Source organism: Equus asinus, chromosome 13 (genome assembly GCF_041296235.1).
Source record: "Equus asinus isolate D_3611 breed Donkey chromosome 13, EquAss-T2T_v2, whole genome shotgun sequence".
Classification (NCBI taxonomy): domain Eukaryota; kingdom Metazoa; phylum Chordata; class Mammalia; order Perissodactyla; family Equidae; genus Equus; species Equus asinus.
Genome location: NC_091802.1, coordinates 60,904,675 through 60,921,691, shown reverse-complemented (window position 1 = coordinate 60,921,691; position 17,017 = coordinate 60,904,675). Strand labels below are relative to the sequence as shown.

Below are 17,017 nucleotides of genomic sequence, written 5' to 3'. Positions count from 1 at the left end.
CCTTCTTTTCTTTCTTTCTTTCTTTTTTTTTGTGAGGCAGATTGGCCCTGAGCTAGCATCTGTTGCCAATCTTCCTCTGATTCATGAGGGATACCACCACAGTGTGGCTTGATGAACAGCTCTAGGTTCCTGCCCGGGATCCGAACCTGCAAACCCCTGGCCGCTGAAACAGAACACACGAACTTAACCACTATGCCACGGGCCGGCCCCCGTCTTTCCTAATATAAGTACTTAATGCTATAAATTCCCCCAGTCCTGCGTTTGTGGCAGCCCGACTTCTGTGCTGCACTTTCACTTTCACTCGTGTCCGTGTTTTTGTGTTTCCCTTGCCCGTCCTCTTTGGACGCTTGGCTGACTTTGAAGTCTGTTGTTTAGTTTCCAAGTGTCTGATTTTCTTGTTATCTGTCTGCTGTTGACTGCTAGTTCAACTCCATTATGGTTAGAGACATAATTTGTATGATTTCAAATCTTTTAAATTGTCAAGGCTTGTTTTGTACTGTGGAAGTCCCGGGGGCACCTGAGTGGAAGCGAGCACTGTGGCCGCCGAAGCGGAGAGCGGGATCTTAACCACTCGGCCACTGGGCCGGCCTTCGGATTTGTCTTATTTTAAAAAATAACTCTTCAGATAGTTCTTGAGTAAAAGAGCAAATTAAAAATTTTAAACAATCAATAATGAGAGAACACTATTGCTGCCCAACTTGTGGAACGGAGCCCAGGGCAGCCTCAGAGGAGGAACTTCACGGCCGTAAATGCACAGCTTAGAAAACGTGAGTGGCTGCTAATCAATCGAGTGATTAAAAGGATAATAAGGGAATATTACAAGCAACTCTTTGCCAGTATCTTAGACAAACTGTTGGAAAAACACAAACTACCCAAAGCTCCTGAGGAAGTGGGAAGCTGAGGAGCCCACAAGTAGTGGAGAAGTGGAACCGTGGGTTAGAACCCCCCACGCGGAAAATGAAGTGATACATACACTGAAACAAAGAGTTTGCCAGGGTTATGTTTTTAAAAACTCAAGAATAAGAAAACAACCCAATTGTAAAAAATGGTCAAAGCGTTTGAACAGACACCTTCCTAAAGAAGCTGTATAGACAGCAAATAGGTGAGCACTCAGCACTCTTAGTCATTAGGAAAATGCGAGTGAAACTACAGTGACCAACCACCACACGCCGGCTAAAGTGGCCAAAATTACCGACTGACTCCGCCAAGCGTTGGTGAGATGTGGAGCAATTGCAATTCTCACCTACTACTAGCAGGAAAGTAAAATGGTGCAAACACTTGGGAAAGCCTGACAATTTCTTAATGGTATTTACCAAGAGAAATGAAAATATATATCTGTAGAGACTTGTACACAATTTTCATAGCAGCTTCACTTCTAATAGCCAAAAACTGGAAACAACCCATCAACAGGTGAACAGACAAGCAAACTGTGTTCTATCCCTCCACGCAGCAGAATAGCACTCAGGCGCAAAATGCGATGGACAACCTGGATGCATCTCAAAATAGTTATGGTGAGTGAAGGAGCTAGACAAGAAAAGAGTACATATTACATGATTCCATTTATATAAAATCATAAGACCTATTGTAATGAAAGTCCGTCAGTGGTTGTCCAGGGATGGGCAGGGCGAGGATAGGGGCGGCTAGAAATTGGGGGTGATGGACATGTTTCCCCTCTTGATTGGGGTGATGGTAACACGGGTGTGTGTCAGTGTCCAAACTTACAAAATTGTGTACCACAAATGCATGCAGTTCATGGTATGTCAATTAACCCTCAAAGAAACTGTTTAAAAAAAAACCCTCAAGGGGCCGGCCCCGTGGCCGAGTGGTTGGGTTCCCACGCTCTGCTTCGGTGGCCCAGGATTTCGCTGGTTCGGATCCTGGGCACGGACATGGCACCGCTCATCAAGCCACGCTGAGGTGGCGTCCCACATAGCAAAGCCAGAAGGACCTACAACTAGAATATACAACTATGTACTGGGGGGCTTTGGGGAGAAGAAGAAGGAAAAAAAAAGGAGATTGGCAACAGATGTTAGCTCAGGTGCCAATCTTTAAAAAAAAGAAAACTCCAGTGTGAATTCACCTTCTTTTCAGTTTGTGCAGAGGTGATCCGGTGGTTTAAAGGGAGGGTGAGGGAGCAAGGAGGGGATGACTCAGCAGAGTCAGGGAGTGAACAATTCCAAAAAGCGGGAAGGGGCTGGTCCATGTGACACCCACCTGGGTTATCAACTGGCGCTTAGCAAAGTTCCACTCCTGCTCTGGCACAGAGGCTGGGAGACGGGCCTTGTCCTCAGGTGTCGGCCAAAACAGTGAATTCTCCTGGCAGCCTTGAGCTTTCCCAGGCAGGTACTTTAAGGAGGGCTGGGGTCATCCTGGGGGCGTGGAAACCTTAAGCTGTTAGAAACCACGTTAGTGTTTGTTCCAGTCTTTATAGGCCTAATCGAGAAGCCTGGCTAGCGTTTGATCAAGGAGAGAAAATCATTGTCACCACATACCCCACATACCATACAATCCACCTGTTTAAAGTGTACAATTCATTGGTTTTTAGTATATTCACAGTGTTGTGCAACCATCATTGTAATAAATTTTGGAACATTTTCGTCACCTCAAAAGGAAGCCTCATCCCCATTAGCAGTCACTCCCTACTTCCCCATCCCCCGGCTGCTGCCGCCACTGACCTGCGTCCATTTCTGAGGGTTCGCCTCTTTGGAACCGTTCATACAAATGGAATCATGCACTATGTGGTCTTTTGTTTCTGTCTTTTTTCACTCAGCGTAATTTTTTCAAGGTTCATCTATGCTGTATGTGCATCACTATTTCATTTCTTTTTATGGCCAAATAATATTGCATCGTACAAATACACCACATTTTAGTTATCCATTCACCAGGTGATGGACACTGGGTTGTTTCTACTTTTTGGTTATTATGAATAATGCTGCTCTGAACATTTGTGTGTGGGTTTCTTTGTGGACATATGCTTCTTAGCCCCTGTAGCAATTGGCCCAAATGTGATCAATAACTGCCAGCTTCCCTCATTTCTGCTTCTGCTTGGAACTCAGGGCCAACCAGAGAAAGCCTTTTATGCTCCCTAACCAATCGCACAGGTTGCCAACCTCTAGTTAGTCGCCCACAGCTCCCCACACCAACAGCCTCCACTCGGAACACACCTGAGCCCCTTTTTCTTCATTCCTGTCCCCCTCTGCATCCTTTGAGTCTCTGCCAAAATGCACATGAGAGTGGCTGCTCGCCGATCGAACAAACTCTGAGTACACAGCCTCTGCTTATTCTCATTTGGGTAGTTTTTGTTCATTTCTGCAAGTTTTGTAGTTTTAGCTCTGACATTTGGGTTTATAATCCATTTCAGTTAACTTTTGAGTATGTGTATGGTGAGGGTCCAGCTTCACTTTTTGCACGTGGATGTCCAATTGTCCAGCAAAGACGGTCCCTTCCCCATTGACCTGTCTTGACACCCTGGTTGACATTTCCTGACAACAAATACAAATTGTGTGGCTTTTTGTAAACTATAGAGTCTTAAGGAAAAAAGGCTGAGATTGACTCTTCTCCCGCCCAAGTGTGAAATTAATCGGCTTGACTCTTTGGGGTCAGATGACCTGCAATTGGGTTACTGAAACCCCAGGACTGAGGCGGGTGCTGGCCCACTGATAGCTCACGCTCTCAGGCTGGTTTTGATCCCACAACGAGGAATGGGGGGCCCTGGAATGAAAACTCCCTGGGAGAGAGCCGAGCCCTCGCCACCGTCCCCCAGACCGTTCTGCTGCCCTGGGTCCACCTCCATTTTCGCTCCGTGTGCCTGTCCCAGGAAGCCACGGGCTCTCTGGAGGGCGGATGGGCGGGCGCTTTGTCGAGTGTCCCTCCCATTCAGCCTTCTGCATCCTGCCCTGCAGTGATCTCCTGCCAGGCCTGTCCCTGCCAAACCAGACGGGGCACTTTCTCCCCTCCAGCCCTGGTCCAGGGCGGCATTGCATAAACGGGCCGCATAGGGGGGAAGCTGGTGAAATGCCAACCTCTGGGTTTGCCCCGGGCACATTCCACATCCCGTAAGACCATGCCGGTGCTCCAAGTCAGAGAGAGAGAATGTGGCCCGAGTGGCCAAAGTTTCTGGAATTTGCTGCCTTTTCAACTCACCTGAGGTCCCAGAGAAGCAGCAGGCTTCCCCACGACCATGTTCACTCACCCTCACGTCTCCTCGCCCCAAATGCCTCGGGGTGTTTCCAGCCCAGGCATACAGGGCTCTGTGCAGGCACACGCTCTGCCCGGATGGTTCTTCAACCGCACAGAGCCAGGCCCGTTCTCAGTGTGTCAGAGCAGCAGCAGGGCTCCCGGTGCACCCCACAGCACTCCCCCAACCAGGGCCCCCCTGGCATCCCGGATCCTGGGAGTCCGGCTCTATCCTCTGTGCGTTTCCAGGCCGATGGCTGCTTCCTGCCGACCTCCAACCCCCGGCCAGACCCTGAGACTCCAGGCGCCATGTTTGTTGCCCAGAAACAGGACTGGAATCCAGATCTATCTGCTGGTTTTAGGAAATTTAGGGACAGAGTAAGGGGACAAATCTGAAAGGCCGAGGACCCGGCTTATCCCGCAGAGGACCTGCAGAGAAAGGACTGGTAGGGAGGGGGACGCTGGGAACCCAGACACTGAGCTGGAGCCCTCAGCTAGACTCTGATTCAAGTAGAACTGACTCTTAACAGCATGTACATGGTGATCCGGGAAACCTGAGTGACTGCTAGGATTTTTTACATAGAATGAACTACTATTGGAGTTGTTAAAATTTTCTGAAAGATTATTTTTACAGACATGTGCTGAAGTATTTATCCATAAACGTCTCGGATTTGCTTCCAAACAATCTCGTGTTTGGAACTGTTTCCAATTCCAGAACTGAGGGCCTGGGGGTGTCCACCGCCGAAGCTGGGGTGGGCACGTGGGTGCCAGCTTGTTTTTCTTTAAATAACAGCTTTATTTAGATATAGTGTTTTTTAGTACATTCACAGAGCTGTGCAACTGACACCACTATCTAAAATCCTATTTTTCACACCCCTGAAATGCTCCAGGATAGTCTCCTTGCTCCAGGAGTACAGCATCAGAGGTTCTGAGGTCTGAAGGAGCCCCAAAGACCGTCTGTCTGTCTGTCCAGCCGAGCCCTGGCAGCTTTCACGCATGTGAAAAGGTCTCAGGGCAGCACCCACGCCGCCTCCCGCCCCAGCCTCAGTCTGTCTGTCTGAGGGTCAGCAGTCCAGAGAGCCAGGGTCTCCATGGCCCCTTCTGGGCTTGCTGGACAACAGACCAGCACCCAAGAGCCCAGGCTCTGACTCAAGGGGCACCTCCCGCCCCCAGGAGAGGGGAGCCTCTGGGGAGGCTGGCCAGCCTGGCCTGGAACTCTCAAACCTGGGGGTCTTGCAGCACCCAGGTGTGTGCTGAGAAGGGGTGGCACTGTGGGGCCCACGGTGACCTGGATCCAGGAACTCAGCCCACCCAGCCCCCAGCCTCACCTTTCCCTTCCCCTCCCCCTGCACTGGTTTTGGGCTGCTCCCACCCTAGCACCCTCCACTTCCTCTGCCCACAGGCCAGAGCAATGCATCCAGCCAGGGCTGCTGCTGCTTTCTCCCTCTGGGCCCTGCCCCCCTAAACCAGAGAGCCCTCCGAGGAGGGTGCAGAGGGGCTCTCACTGCCCCTGGACAGTGAGGCAGCTTGCAGACCAGTGAGCAGCCTGGATGCAGGGACCAGACAGAGCAGTTCACCGTCCTTTATTAGCATCCCTGCAGAGCAATGTGGGCCTGCAGCCCTTTGCTGGGGCAGGGGCACAGTGCCCAGGGGACCCGGGGAGGCAGGCGGATGCAGCCCCCAGCCTGGTTTGTGGGGGGGCAGGCTGCTTTCACAGCGGAATCCAGTTGTTTTGGCTGATCAGCTGCTGGGGGCCTTGCAGGTGACCGCCGTCCACACAGAGAAGCCCCCAAGGACACACCACAGCCCACCTCTGAGGAGCAGGAGGGGAGGGCGTGGACGGCGTGAGGGACACTGCACACTCCCTGAAGACAGCAGCAGCCTCTTGGTGCTGAAAGGTTTTGGTGAAACTAATTGTTAAAGCAACTGGGGGTTGGCTGGACGTGGGAGGGATGGGGCGGGGGGGGGGGACGACTAGGCCTGCCACCAGGGGCGCCCACAGGTCACACACTCTGACCCTTGCTCCTGGGCACTCATTCTGCTCCTGTGTCATTTGTTCACTGGCCCAGGAGGTGTGGGGGGCACAGCTACCTCTGAGAACATCATGAACACTATGGTCCCTCTCCTTGGATAAAAGTGCATGTGCACACAACGTGGTGGGCGACCCCCGACTCTGCCATCCAGGTCCCTGATGGAAGCTGCTGGAAGACGGTGCTGTGGGCCCGGGGCAGCTGCACATGAAGGGAAGAAACCTCCAGGGCCAGAGGAGAAGGGGCAGGGGACCCCAGACCCCAGAAAGCCTAGACAGCCTGCCCCCCGAGTGAGTCATCAGAGCACAAGGGGGGGCAGCTGGGACACCAGGTGGGCAGAGCGTGGGGCGGGCAGGTGGGGGCTGGAGGGACGAAGGTCAGTGGAATGAGCTCTGGCCTGGGCAGGCTGGGTGAGGGCAGGAGCTGGCCGGGGAGGTCCTGGGCCAGAGGCGGGTGGGGGACGGAGGTGGGCTCCGGGCAGCCTTCAGCCCCAAGACCCTCCCAGACTCCAGAAGAACCTGGCGCTGGGGCCAGGCGTGGCCCAACCCGCTCCCATGGCCCCGTCAGGATGGTACTTTGATGCCAAAGTGTTTTCGAAGCTGTTCCAGAAACACGAATGTGAGCACAGTGTGGGGCATGAGGCGGATGGCGGCAGGCAGGAGGCCCTGGAGGGAGAAAGGAGAAAGGGGAAGTGCAAAGGGCTGGGAGGGACCCCCAGCCCCACTCCGCCCTGTCCAGCCCCTGCCCAACCTTGTAAAAGGCCAGCGGGCCGAGCTTCGCAGTCTCCACGGCGCAGTGGAAAACACCCTGCAGAAGACACAAGGTGAAGCCATAAAAGAAACGCTGCTTCCCACTCGAAAGGCACAAATTAAAACACTCCTGTTCAGCACCAGCCGGAAGTCCCGCACACTGACATGTGGTGTGACCTCAACGGCCCTGCAGACTGGCCGGGCACGTTCAAAGGTGAACACAAGAAGCTGCCCTGCCTGCTGATGCGCAAAACCAGAAGCCGCCAAGGCGCACCCCATGGGCAGGCTGACCACCAGGCGCGTCGGGGCGGTCAGAGGCCGGGCTGGGGAGAAGACGAGGGGCAGAAGACACTGTGCATGACGGCTGGAGCCCCAGGCTGCCAACTTTAAAAAGGCAACTTGCCGAATTTCACTGACCACAGCAAACTGCTGCCTCCCTTAACGTGTCAAAGAATCTAATTTAACACACCCAAGGCCAAGGGCTGCTCCGAGGCCGGATGGGGGCGGCAAGTGGGAGGGATGAAGTCATGGGCTGGAGGGGGTCACCCACATCCCAAGAGGAGGACATGAGCTCACCCGGCCACAGAGCCCGGGAGCAGCAGGCTGGGCCCCCCGCTCCCCACTCCCAGGCCTGTGCTCTCAAGGGCACTGGCATCTGCGGCGCCCACTCACTCGATACTCGCCCTTGGAGTTCATCAGGCGGGTCTTCAGCACATCCAGGGGCTGGCACAGGAACGTGGCACATCCACCCTGGGTGGGGTGGGGAGGCTGTCACCAGCGGGCCTGCCAAGCAAGGCGTGTGGGTACCCTCACCTCCTCCCCACAGGCCTGCTGTGGAAAGAGCCCCTGGCATCCTGGACCCCCCAGGAGGCATCCCATAGTAAGGTGCAGAGGGCTGCAGGACCCAGGGCCGCCCGGGGACACCAGGAGCTGTCCAGGCCCAGGTACCGGGTGACCCATCAGGCTCCTCCCTGGGGCCCTGGTGCCCCCTTATGCAGCCCAAGAGCACCCACCAGACCCCCCAAAACCTCCTTTCTCTGAGCCCCTGCCTCCTCTGTGCACCCTCAGCCCCTGCCACGCCCCACACTCACTGCGATGAAGCTGGCGACAAAGTGCGTGACGATGCTGTCAGACAAGTACCCCGTGCTGAGAACCAGCTGCTTAGCTTGGTCATAGCAGGACAGCTGCAGGGGTGGCAGGAAGGTTAGGCCTCAGGACGTCCCCCAGCTCCGGAGAAGGTAGACAGGGGCCTACAATGACACCATCTGGATTGACCAAGCACCTGCTCTGCAGGTCACCTACATGGTCACTGCGCCTGGGTGGACAGGCGAGGCCCAGACATGGAGGGGCCTGCCCAAGGTCATATACCTGACCCGCCTGTGCCCACTTCCTCAGCCCCTACCTGTGGTCCGTGCCCACTGCCTTTCTCAGGGGCCTCTCGAGGGCTGAGCTAGGCCCCCCAGATGCTGCCCGAAGAGGCCCACCCTGGGCAGAAGCCCTACCTGGCCCACGGTGACAAACACCCCTCGACTGGAGGCCATGGTCGCACCTGAGAACAGCTTCTTCAGACCCTCTGCCAGAGAAGGAGCGAGGTGGGGCGCTCGGCCAAAACCCTTCCGGGCCCCCCAGCCCCTGCACGGTGCTCCCTGCCCCCTGACCTCTGCAGGCCCCAGGACCCCCAGCAAAGGGCCTGTTCCTCTCACCTTCACGGGCCACGCGGTACAGGCCGTCCAGGGCATGGGCGTAGCTGCCGGGGGACACAGAACGGGCCCACGTGAGGCTCTCCCTGACTACCGGCTCCCACGGGAGGGTCCTCCCCAGGCCCCCATCCCAGGCCCGAGGCTCTCCAAGAAGGATCCCCGGGGCCAGGCGACAAGGCCTCTGCCAACAGCTCAGAGCAGCCTCCCCCGCAAGGGACCTCAGTGCCCGAGGATCCCCCAGAGTCCCACAAGAAAACACCTGGGCGCCCAGTCCTTTGGGGGGCTGCCAGCCTGGAGGCTGGTCCTGTTTGCAGCCTGTTACGGAGTGTGGGGTGATGGGACGCCCTGCCTGGTCCCCTCCCACCTGTTCACTTGGTCCGCCTGCCCATGGCTTTCTCTTTGGCCAGAGAGGGGACAACGGACTCCTGTGGAGCCACGTGTCACGCCTGAACTGACCGATACCGGCACCTGGAGTTTAAGTGCAACGTCAGTCTGAACACAGCCTTGGAGTCGATATCGTCTGAGGCTTTGTGAAGAACGGCATTTTTATCATAAAAAACAAATCCCAGCTGCCAAACCCTTTTAAAGGTCCAAACTCAATCCTCTAACCCTCTTCTATGTGAACACGTGCAAGGTGCAGGAGGAGGGCAGGAGAGAGACGCCGCCGCAGTCCCCCCCGGGGCCAGCGCCCCGTTGAGGGAAGAAGCCCGAGGCCCCCTCATGATTCCAGGACAGAGGTGCAGTGTTTCCAAAATCCGTCAGCTGCCTGTGCTGCACTCCAGGTGACCCCAGAGGCATGTGGCCCATTGGAGTCCCAGCCGGGTCCCAGCAGAGCTGCTCAGGGGTCTTCCTGGCCTGGGCCCCCCACACCCCGTACCCTCCAAGGGCAGAGCTCAGGCCCGCTACTCACTTTCGGCGCTGGTTCTTGGGCAGCTTCATGTCATTCTGCATCCTGAAACAACCACGCTGGCTCAGGGGGCCGGCAGGGGGCAAGACATGCCCACACAGACCCCCGCAGGCATTGAGGGCTCTCTCTGGCAGAGAGCAGCTGGCCCCACCGCAGCCTCAGAGGCATGGCTCCCAACACCCAGGACTCCAACGCCTGAGGCTTGTTCCAGGCTGAAAACACTGTAGACCCCAGTGAGCAAGCCCCGGTCCTGTCAGGGGACAGGAAAGAGCCTGACCTTGGGGGCAACCGCACTGACCTGACGTTGACCATATCCGCAGGAGTCCCCACAAATCCTCCGATGCAACCTGGGGTGACAGACCCCATGAGCCAACATGTGATGACCGGTGGTGCCCACCCCCACTCGCCCACCTGCCCCAACTTGGCCGGCTACTCACCACTGATGGAGCCCAGCAACACCTTCTTATAGAAGGGTGGGGGCCCCTGGCTGCCCGCAGTCACATGGTCCCGCACGGTCTCATAGATGGCGAACCGAGTCAGGGAGTAGGTCATCTGGGGGAGAAGGGGTGCAGCTCAGAGGGGGCAGGTGGGGGGACCATGCTGGGCATGCCCTGCACCCCTTGGCCCCGCTCGCCCCAGCCTTCCTGGTGCATGGTCATCACTGTGTGGACTACAGGGACACCAAGGGACCTTCCCAAGGCCACACAGCCAGCAAGTGGCTGAGCCAATTTGCAAACCCAGGGCTGGCTGAATCCAGAGCCCTGAACTCTCCTCTCTCCCTCCCCAGGCCTCACTTTCTGCATCTGTAAGTAGAGGTCTTGGACCAGCTGTGGGAGCAGGGCCGACCCCATGGAAGGCAGAAGCACATCCCACACCGCCATGCCCTGTGCAGACACAGGGGTCTCTGGTTCCCCAAGCCTGTGGTTCCTTCCTCCTAAGCAGCCTTGAAAAGGAGGAGAAAGCAGCTTTGGTGCCCAAAGGGCACCCACAGTGGGTAGGCGATGCAGCCTCATCTGAGCCCAGGCCTGGGGGATGCCAGCTGTCCCTTTTGCCTGCTTGGGCTCAGGGCGTGGGGTCTGGGACCAGGACCTGGGGAAGCAGCACCTGATGAGTGGGGGTGGCCTTGGAAGGCATGAGAGCCCTGGCTGTGAGTTGCACCGCCCAGCGCCCTGGGAGGTGGGAGCCCCAGAGGCACCTGTCTGCACAGGGAGGCGCTCAGGCCGTTGTAGAGCGCCAGGACGCCGTCGGAGCGCACCACCTGCAGCGCCATGCCCGTCATCCGCATCTTCACCTCCTGCTGTGTCTGCAGGTGCACCTGTGGGGGTCACACCTGCTCAGAGCTGTGCCCCGGGGCCCACCCAGGCCAGCTCTGCTCTGAGCCCTTTCCTACAATCTAGGTCTTTATACTCCTGCAATGACCCTGTGGGCCAAGTACTGTCACCACCGAGAGATGGGAGCAGAGACTCAGGGAGGCAGAGGCCTCCTAAGGGCACCCAGGGAGGGTGGAGCTGGGACTCAAGGAGCACAGGAGACTCGAAAGAGGTGGGTGGGAATTCAGAGGGGCAAGAGGGAAGGGCACTCCTGGGAGAGCCACCAGATGGGCCACCTCAGTCTGTCTCTGCACAACCCACCCTGCCCAGCCCCAGTCACATCCTGGCTGGGCCCGCTTGGGCAGGTTACTGATCTCCTGTGCCTCAGTTTCCCTTGGTGTGCTGTGAGGACTAAGGAGTTCAGTGGGTACACCTCCCCCACCTGGCCCCATCCCTACCTAAGGGGCTCGGGGTGGTGGGGCAGCAAAGGTGGGTGGAGATGGAGAGGGGACTCATGCTCAGCAAGGTGACATGAGTGCTGTCCTCCTGCTGTGTGAGCCAAGCTGGACAGGACAGAAGGCCCTGGGCCTGGGGGCAGAGTGCAGGCAGCAGCCCCCATCCAGGCAAGAAGCGACTGTGAAAACCAAGCCAGGACGTAGGGCGAAATGAGAGATCAAGGAGCTTTAAGACAACCTTTCCAATGACCATGCCGGGAGGTAAAAACTCAGGCCAAGGCCTCCCTTTGTTTTTTTTGAGGAAGATTAGCCCTGAGCTAACATCTGCTGCCAATCCTCCTTTTTTTCTTTTTGCTGAGGAAGACTGGCCCTGAGCTAACATCCGTGCCCATCTTCTTTCACCTTGCATGTGAGACACCTACCACGGCATGGCTTTGCCAAGTCGTGCCGTGTCCGCACCCGAGATCTGAACTGGCAAACCCCGGGCCGCTGACACGGAATGTGCGCACCTAACCGCTATGTCACCAGGCCAGCCCCCAAAGCCTCTCTTTGAGGCTGGCCTCCACAGCTGCCAGCACTGCGCTCTGAAGCCCAGCACACGGTCATGTGTTCCCTGGGCCAGAGGACGGCCTGCCTCCTCTGACCCTCTCCTGGCAGCATTCTGCAGCAAAACAGCACCTGGGGGATGGGACAAAGGGCAGTGATGCCCAAAGGGGCCTTGAACAATGAAGTGACTCCAGTCAGGCCAGGGAGGGCTCCCACAGCCCCTGGAGGCCGTGCCCAACCCTGGTCAGAAACAGTGAGGCTAACCTTCCGGGGCCCCACTGAGGTGGGGGGTGGGCGCAGGGAACAGTGTGGGCACGTGGAAGGTAAAATAACACAGCCGGGGGAGGGGCTCCTCTTTCCTCAAACCAAAAAGGACCTTCCTGTTCACTCAGCCCCGCTCTCTGTGGTCAGAGCACCCTCCAGGCCCGGCCTTGCTCCGTCTCAGGCCTGGCCTCTCCCAGGACAGCCAGGCCTGAGGCCAATGAGGCTACAGCTACAGCCCTCCCACATCTGCTAACCCTGCCTTGACCGGTGGCGAGCATTTTTACACCAGAGAAGCCAATCCCCTCCTTTCAGGAAAAGGGCTGCTGAAAAAGATGCCCTCGGGCAGAGAGGCCTGGCCAGGCTCCAGATCAGCCCAGGCCAAGGGTGCCAAGCCCTCCCAGGGGGCCGGTGTGAGACCAGGCTGCTCTGGGTGGGGGTAAAGAAGGGGGGCCAGGTGGCTGCCATTTGCCCACAGCGTCCCCCTTCCCCCCAGGAGCCCAGGCCCCTTCGGGACTGTGTTTCGAGCCTCAGGCCCTTTGTTCTTTGTGGTGAGAAAAGGTCAGAAAACAGGCCCACTGGGCGGGCCCTGGGAGACAAGGGAAGCTCTGTGTTACTCTGCCCCATAAGCATTTTTTAAAAAAATGCAAGAGTGAATACCTCTGGCTCAGAGAAACACTCCCTCTCACAGGGCAGGACCTGCAGGCACACAGGGCCCATAGCTCCCAAGCGCCCACCAAGCCCAGGAGGAGGCAGTCCATAGCAGGCGTGCCTGGGTCACCCCACTCGCCCAGGCCACATCCCTCATCTGTCTCCTTGTGTGCTGGGCACCCACTAGGCAGGGGGTGGCTCGGCCCATGCTCTGGGTCTTCTAGAGCCCCTGCACGTCTCTAAGTGCCAACACCTGTGCACCCACAGAACCACCCCCTCAACTTGTAACACGCAGAAGGAGCACCCTCAAAAGTGCAAAAGTTCCAGGGGAAATTGGCTCAGAGAGACCAAGGTCACACAGGTAGGAAAGCGCAGAGCTGGGGCTGAAACACGGCCCGCCAACAACCGGGAGCCGGCTGGGACGTGGGGCACCCGGGGTCGGCAGTGCCCCTGGAACCTCTCCCCAACCCCCTCCACGCAGGGTCTCCGGGCGGGGGCAGCGGGCCGATGCCCCGCAGGCCACGGGCAAGGCGGCCCCAGGTCCGAGCCCTCCCAGCAGAGCAGGCCGAGGCTGGTCAGTGCCGACGGGCGCGCTAGTCGCTGGGTGCCCGGGACGGGGGCCTGGGCGGGCGCAGGGCCGGGTCCCCTCGCGCCCCGCTGCCCGCCCCGGCCCCGGCCCGGCCGCGCGCCGCCCTCACCTTGAGCAGGTCCAGCGGGTGCGTGCAGCAGGCGGCCCCGCACGAGGCCAGCCCCCCGAAGTACCAGCGCGACACGCGCGCCTCCGCCGCCATGACACGGCCGCGGACGCCGAGGAGCGCCAGCTGCCCCAGCCGCCGCCGACCCGACCCCACCCCGCCTCCGGCGCCGGTTGCAACCCCAGGCCCCGACCCCGGGTCCGGCCCCCGACACAACGCCTCCACCCCCGCGCCGCGTTCAAAGCGCCGCCCGCGCCCGCGCCCCGAGCAGCCAATGCGCGCGCGCGGAGACCAGGGGGCGGGGCACTCGGGGGCGGGGCACGCGAGATCCCGCCCCGAGCCCAGGGGCGGGCCCCGCGCCTTAAAGTGGCCGCCGCCGGGCACGCGATCCGGAAGGGCCCCACCGAGCTGCCTCCGGGGCTCTACGGGTGCACGCCGCGCCAACCGCAGGGAGCCTGCTGGCTGGGCCTCCCCCACTCCCCTGGGAACATGGCGCCCCTCCCAATCCTGCGCTGGCCCGTCCCCAAGGCCAGGGCACGTCTCCGAAGGTCACGGCCGAGTAATGGCCCGGGCGCTCTGCCAGCCCCCACCCCTCCCGGAGGCCAGGCTCCTGCAAACTCCTGGCCCCAGCCATGGCCCTGAACTTGAGCCCCAGGTCCCTGCCACGCCGCGCAGGCCTCGGGGTCTGCCTAGAGACACGTGCGGCTGCCAAGAAGTAGCAGGAAACCTCCTTGGGCCAGCGTGAGCATGACAGGAAAGTAGGGCTAAAAGCAATTCGGAGAGACTGGCCTCCCCTCCCCGCAGAGCCCCCACCCCGCCCGGAGCTCCCGGGAAGTCCAGCCCCAGGCGGCCACCTTGGAGGAGGCCCAGGAGGCGGGGTTCTGGGCCGTGGAGGCTCAGGGTCTCAGGAAGCGCGATGGGCAGGCTGCCAGCAGCTGCCTCACCCCAGGAGGAGACGCCCACCTGTGCGTAGGTTGTAACGCTCATCCCACCTCCCAGCAAACAACAGGAAGTGCAGGAGTGCCGCCTGCCCAGAAGCACACCTGCGGGGCAAAGTGAAATCCGAGTTCCCAGGGCTTCTGAGGGCAGGGCCCTTCTGATCTCAGAGGCAGAGGCAGAGGCAGAGACCCCTTCCCCAGGGAAGAACGCATGTCCTGCAATCCCAGCTTGGCCACTTCAGCCCCCAACCAGAAGGGAGAAGGGTGAGGGGCACTGGGGAAATAACTCCTGGTCCCCTGAACCCACCAAGCACCCTGAATAACAAGTCCTGGCATCTGGGCACCCAGCGATTCTCTAGCTGTGTCGGAGCCTAAGTGCACCAGCAAGCCCCACCATCGACTGGCCTAAAGCAGCCGCTTGGAGACCAAGGAGACTGTCTTCTAGAACCCCAGGAGTCCTCTGACCCATGAGGTCATTGGCTTGGGAAGTGAACAGCTGGCCACAGAGATGGTGTCCAGACAGAGTGGAGTGTCCGCCACAAGGGCAGCATGCCTTATTGGAAAGGGGGGAGGGTATGATTGAGAAAGATGCCAGAAGCAAACCAGATGGAAACACGACGGTGGGGTAGGGGCCACAGGCATTCTCTGGAGGAAATTAGAGAGGATGGGAGATGCACTAATGTTCCAAGGAAATGTGAAAATGTCAGTGTCACTGAACGAGATGGCTTTCACAGCCAAATACACAACAGACAGAGTAGCATTTTGTTGAAAAAACCAGAGCTAACAGACCCAACTGTTACTATGCAGGAGTGGCCTCTTTGTCCAGGGTCCCATGGGAAGTAGCATCATCAGAGCCCTCTCCCTCTCCAAGACTGGGTCTCATTCAGAGTAAACAAGATGTCCTAGCCTGTGACCGGCCACGGGCACCATCATTGGCTCCTGACTACAAACAACTCAGTGAAGCAGAGGTGGCAGCAACCCCCGGGGGTCCCAAGTCTGTGTCACAGCCCAGGAAGCAGAGGGCCAAGCCCAGCGTTGGGGCTGCCTCCTCACCCAGGTCATCAGCAAGACAGGGTCCTAAACCTGCTGCTCCAGGGAAACCCCAGTGCTCGCTCTGCACAGAATGAGGACCATCCCTAAACGGGAAAGGGCAGGGCCCAGAGGCTTAAAGCAGGAACTGAAGAGAGATTTTAATAAAACTGTAGAGAGCAGCAGTGCAGTGAAATGCATGAGCTCCCGTGAGAACTGGAAATGCTGTGAAACAGTCAGAAATGTGGGAGGAATCCTGGAAAACAAAATGCACCAAGACTGGAACACCCTTTTTAAAAAACGTGGATTTTGCAAACTATGGGCCGGGGAACTGAAGGATTCCCCAGCCAAATTCTCAAATGGATCACGAAGACATGTGCCTGAGCCAGAGTGGGTTACGGGGAGGCCCTGGGGAACAGGGCTGCCTGGCCAGGCCTCTGGGGTGGGCAGAACCTGGTGTCTGTTCTGTGGCATCTGCACATTTCCTCATGGTACCTGGGCAGGGAGGATGGAGCTGTGTGGGTGGCCTGGCAGGCACCAGGGTCCCTGGAATGTGGGGTCTGTAGGGGCAGGAGGCCTGAGTCAGCTCCCAATCTCCCTCTGCTGTGTCCTCTGTGACCATTTCATCATCCTGGACAGACACACACAATACTAATTTCTACCAGGATCTGATGGGGTCTGGTAAGATCTTGTGACTCAGGACGCACAGTGGACCCACCTCCCAGTGCTGAACCTAAGGGCCAAGGCCAAGGGGGCTGCAGAGACCCAGGCAACCCCCAGGGACACACCCCACCTATTCCTGCATCTGAGACACTTCTTTATGGGCCACCTGCAGGCCAGAGCAGATCAAGGGGAGCTGTGGGGGCCAGGACGCTACCTGGGAAGGAAAGGCCCAGGGTCTTCACAGTGCCTTTAGGTATCTGACTGTGAGGTCAGGTGGAGGGTACCCGGTGGACACTGTCCGATTGCTGTCCTAGCCTGGTGTAAGCGAGGTGGATGAGGTTGGTCTTGAGGATTTTAGGCTGGTTACTTTTAAAACTGCAGATGAGAAGGGGGCTCTGAGGAATGGAATTTGCTTGCCCTTTGATAAGACATTTGCATTGAAGGAAGTCTCCATCTGTGGGGGTTGTCTCCCTCTGCACCAGGAGGAAGGGGGGATGGCCTTATCTCTGGAAATTCTTAATGGGGAAGGCAAGAACTTAAGTTGTTTACTGTCTGGCAACCTCAAGTAACTGACACCTCCCCCCCCCAACATCCTCCTTTGTCTTTAGCTGAAGATAATATTTAAGCTGTGGCTTCTGCCATTTACTCAATCTGGTTTGATTCTTATCTAAAAGTTATAGGACCACCCAATAACCAGACCCTACCGGCACTGATACCATTTTAACAACTCTTTTTACATATTCTTTCCTTTGTCTTGTAAAGAGATAACTCACATACCTATGCCTTAAATTTAGCCCTACTCTCCACCCATGTTGGCAGCAGCAGCTCCTCCTGCCCATGGGTCCTGTCCCCATGCTATTTCACACAATTCTCTAAATAAAAGAGCACTACTGCCAGACCTTGAGAG

The 17,017-nt window shown here is 57.8% G+C and overlaps 1 protein-coding gene across 1 annotated transcript; it reads right to left on the bottom strand.

Moving 5' to 3' along the window:
* Positions 1-5,740: 5,740 nt before the first annotated feature.
* On the bottom strand, positions 5,741-13,777 carry SLC25A10 (solute carrier family 25 member 10). The gene is made up of 11 exons (XM_014864297.3): positions 13,484-13,777; positions 10,758-10,877; positions 10,000-10,114; positions 9,861-9,909; positions 9,566-9,607; positions 8,659-8,702; positions 8,458-8,528; positions 8,047-8,139; positions 7,628-7,705; positions 6,957-7,013; positions 5,741-6,871 (listed from the first exon to the last, which is right to left on the bottom strand). Exons 1-11 carry the CDS (start codon positions 13,574-13,576, stop codon positions 6,770-6,772), a joined length of 864 nt encoding a protein of 287 aa, XP_014719783.1. The 5' UTR covers positions 13,577-13,777; the 3' UTR covers positions 5,741-6,769.
* Between the last annotated feature and the right edge of the window lie 3,240 nt (positions 13,778-17,017).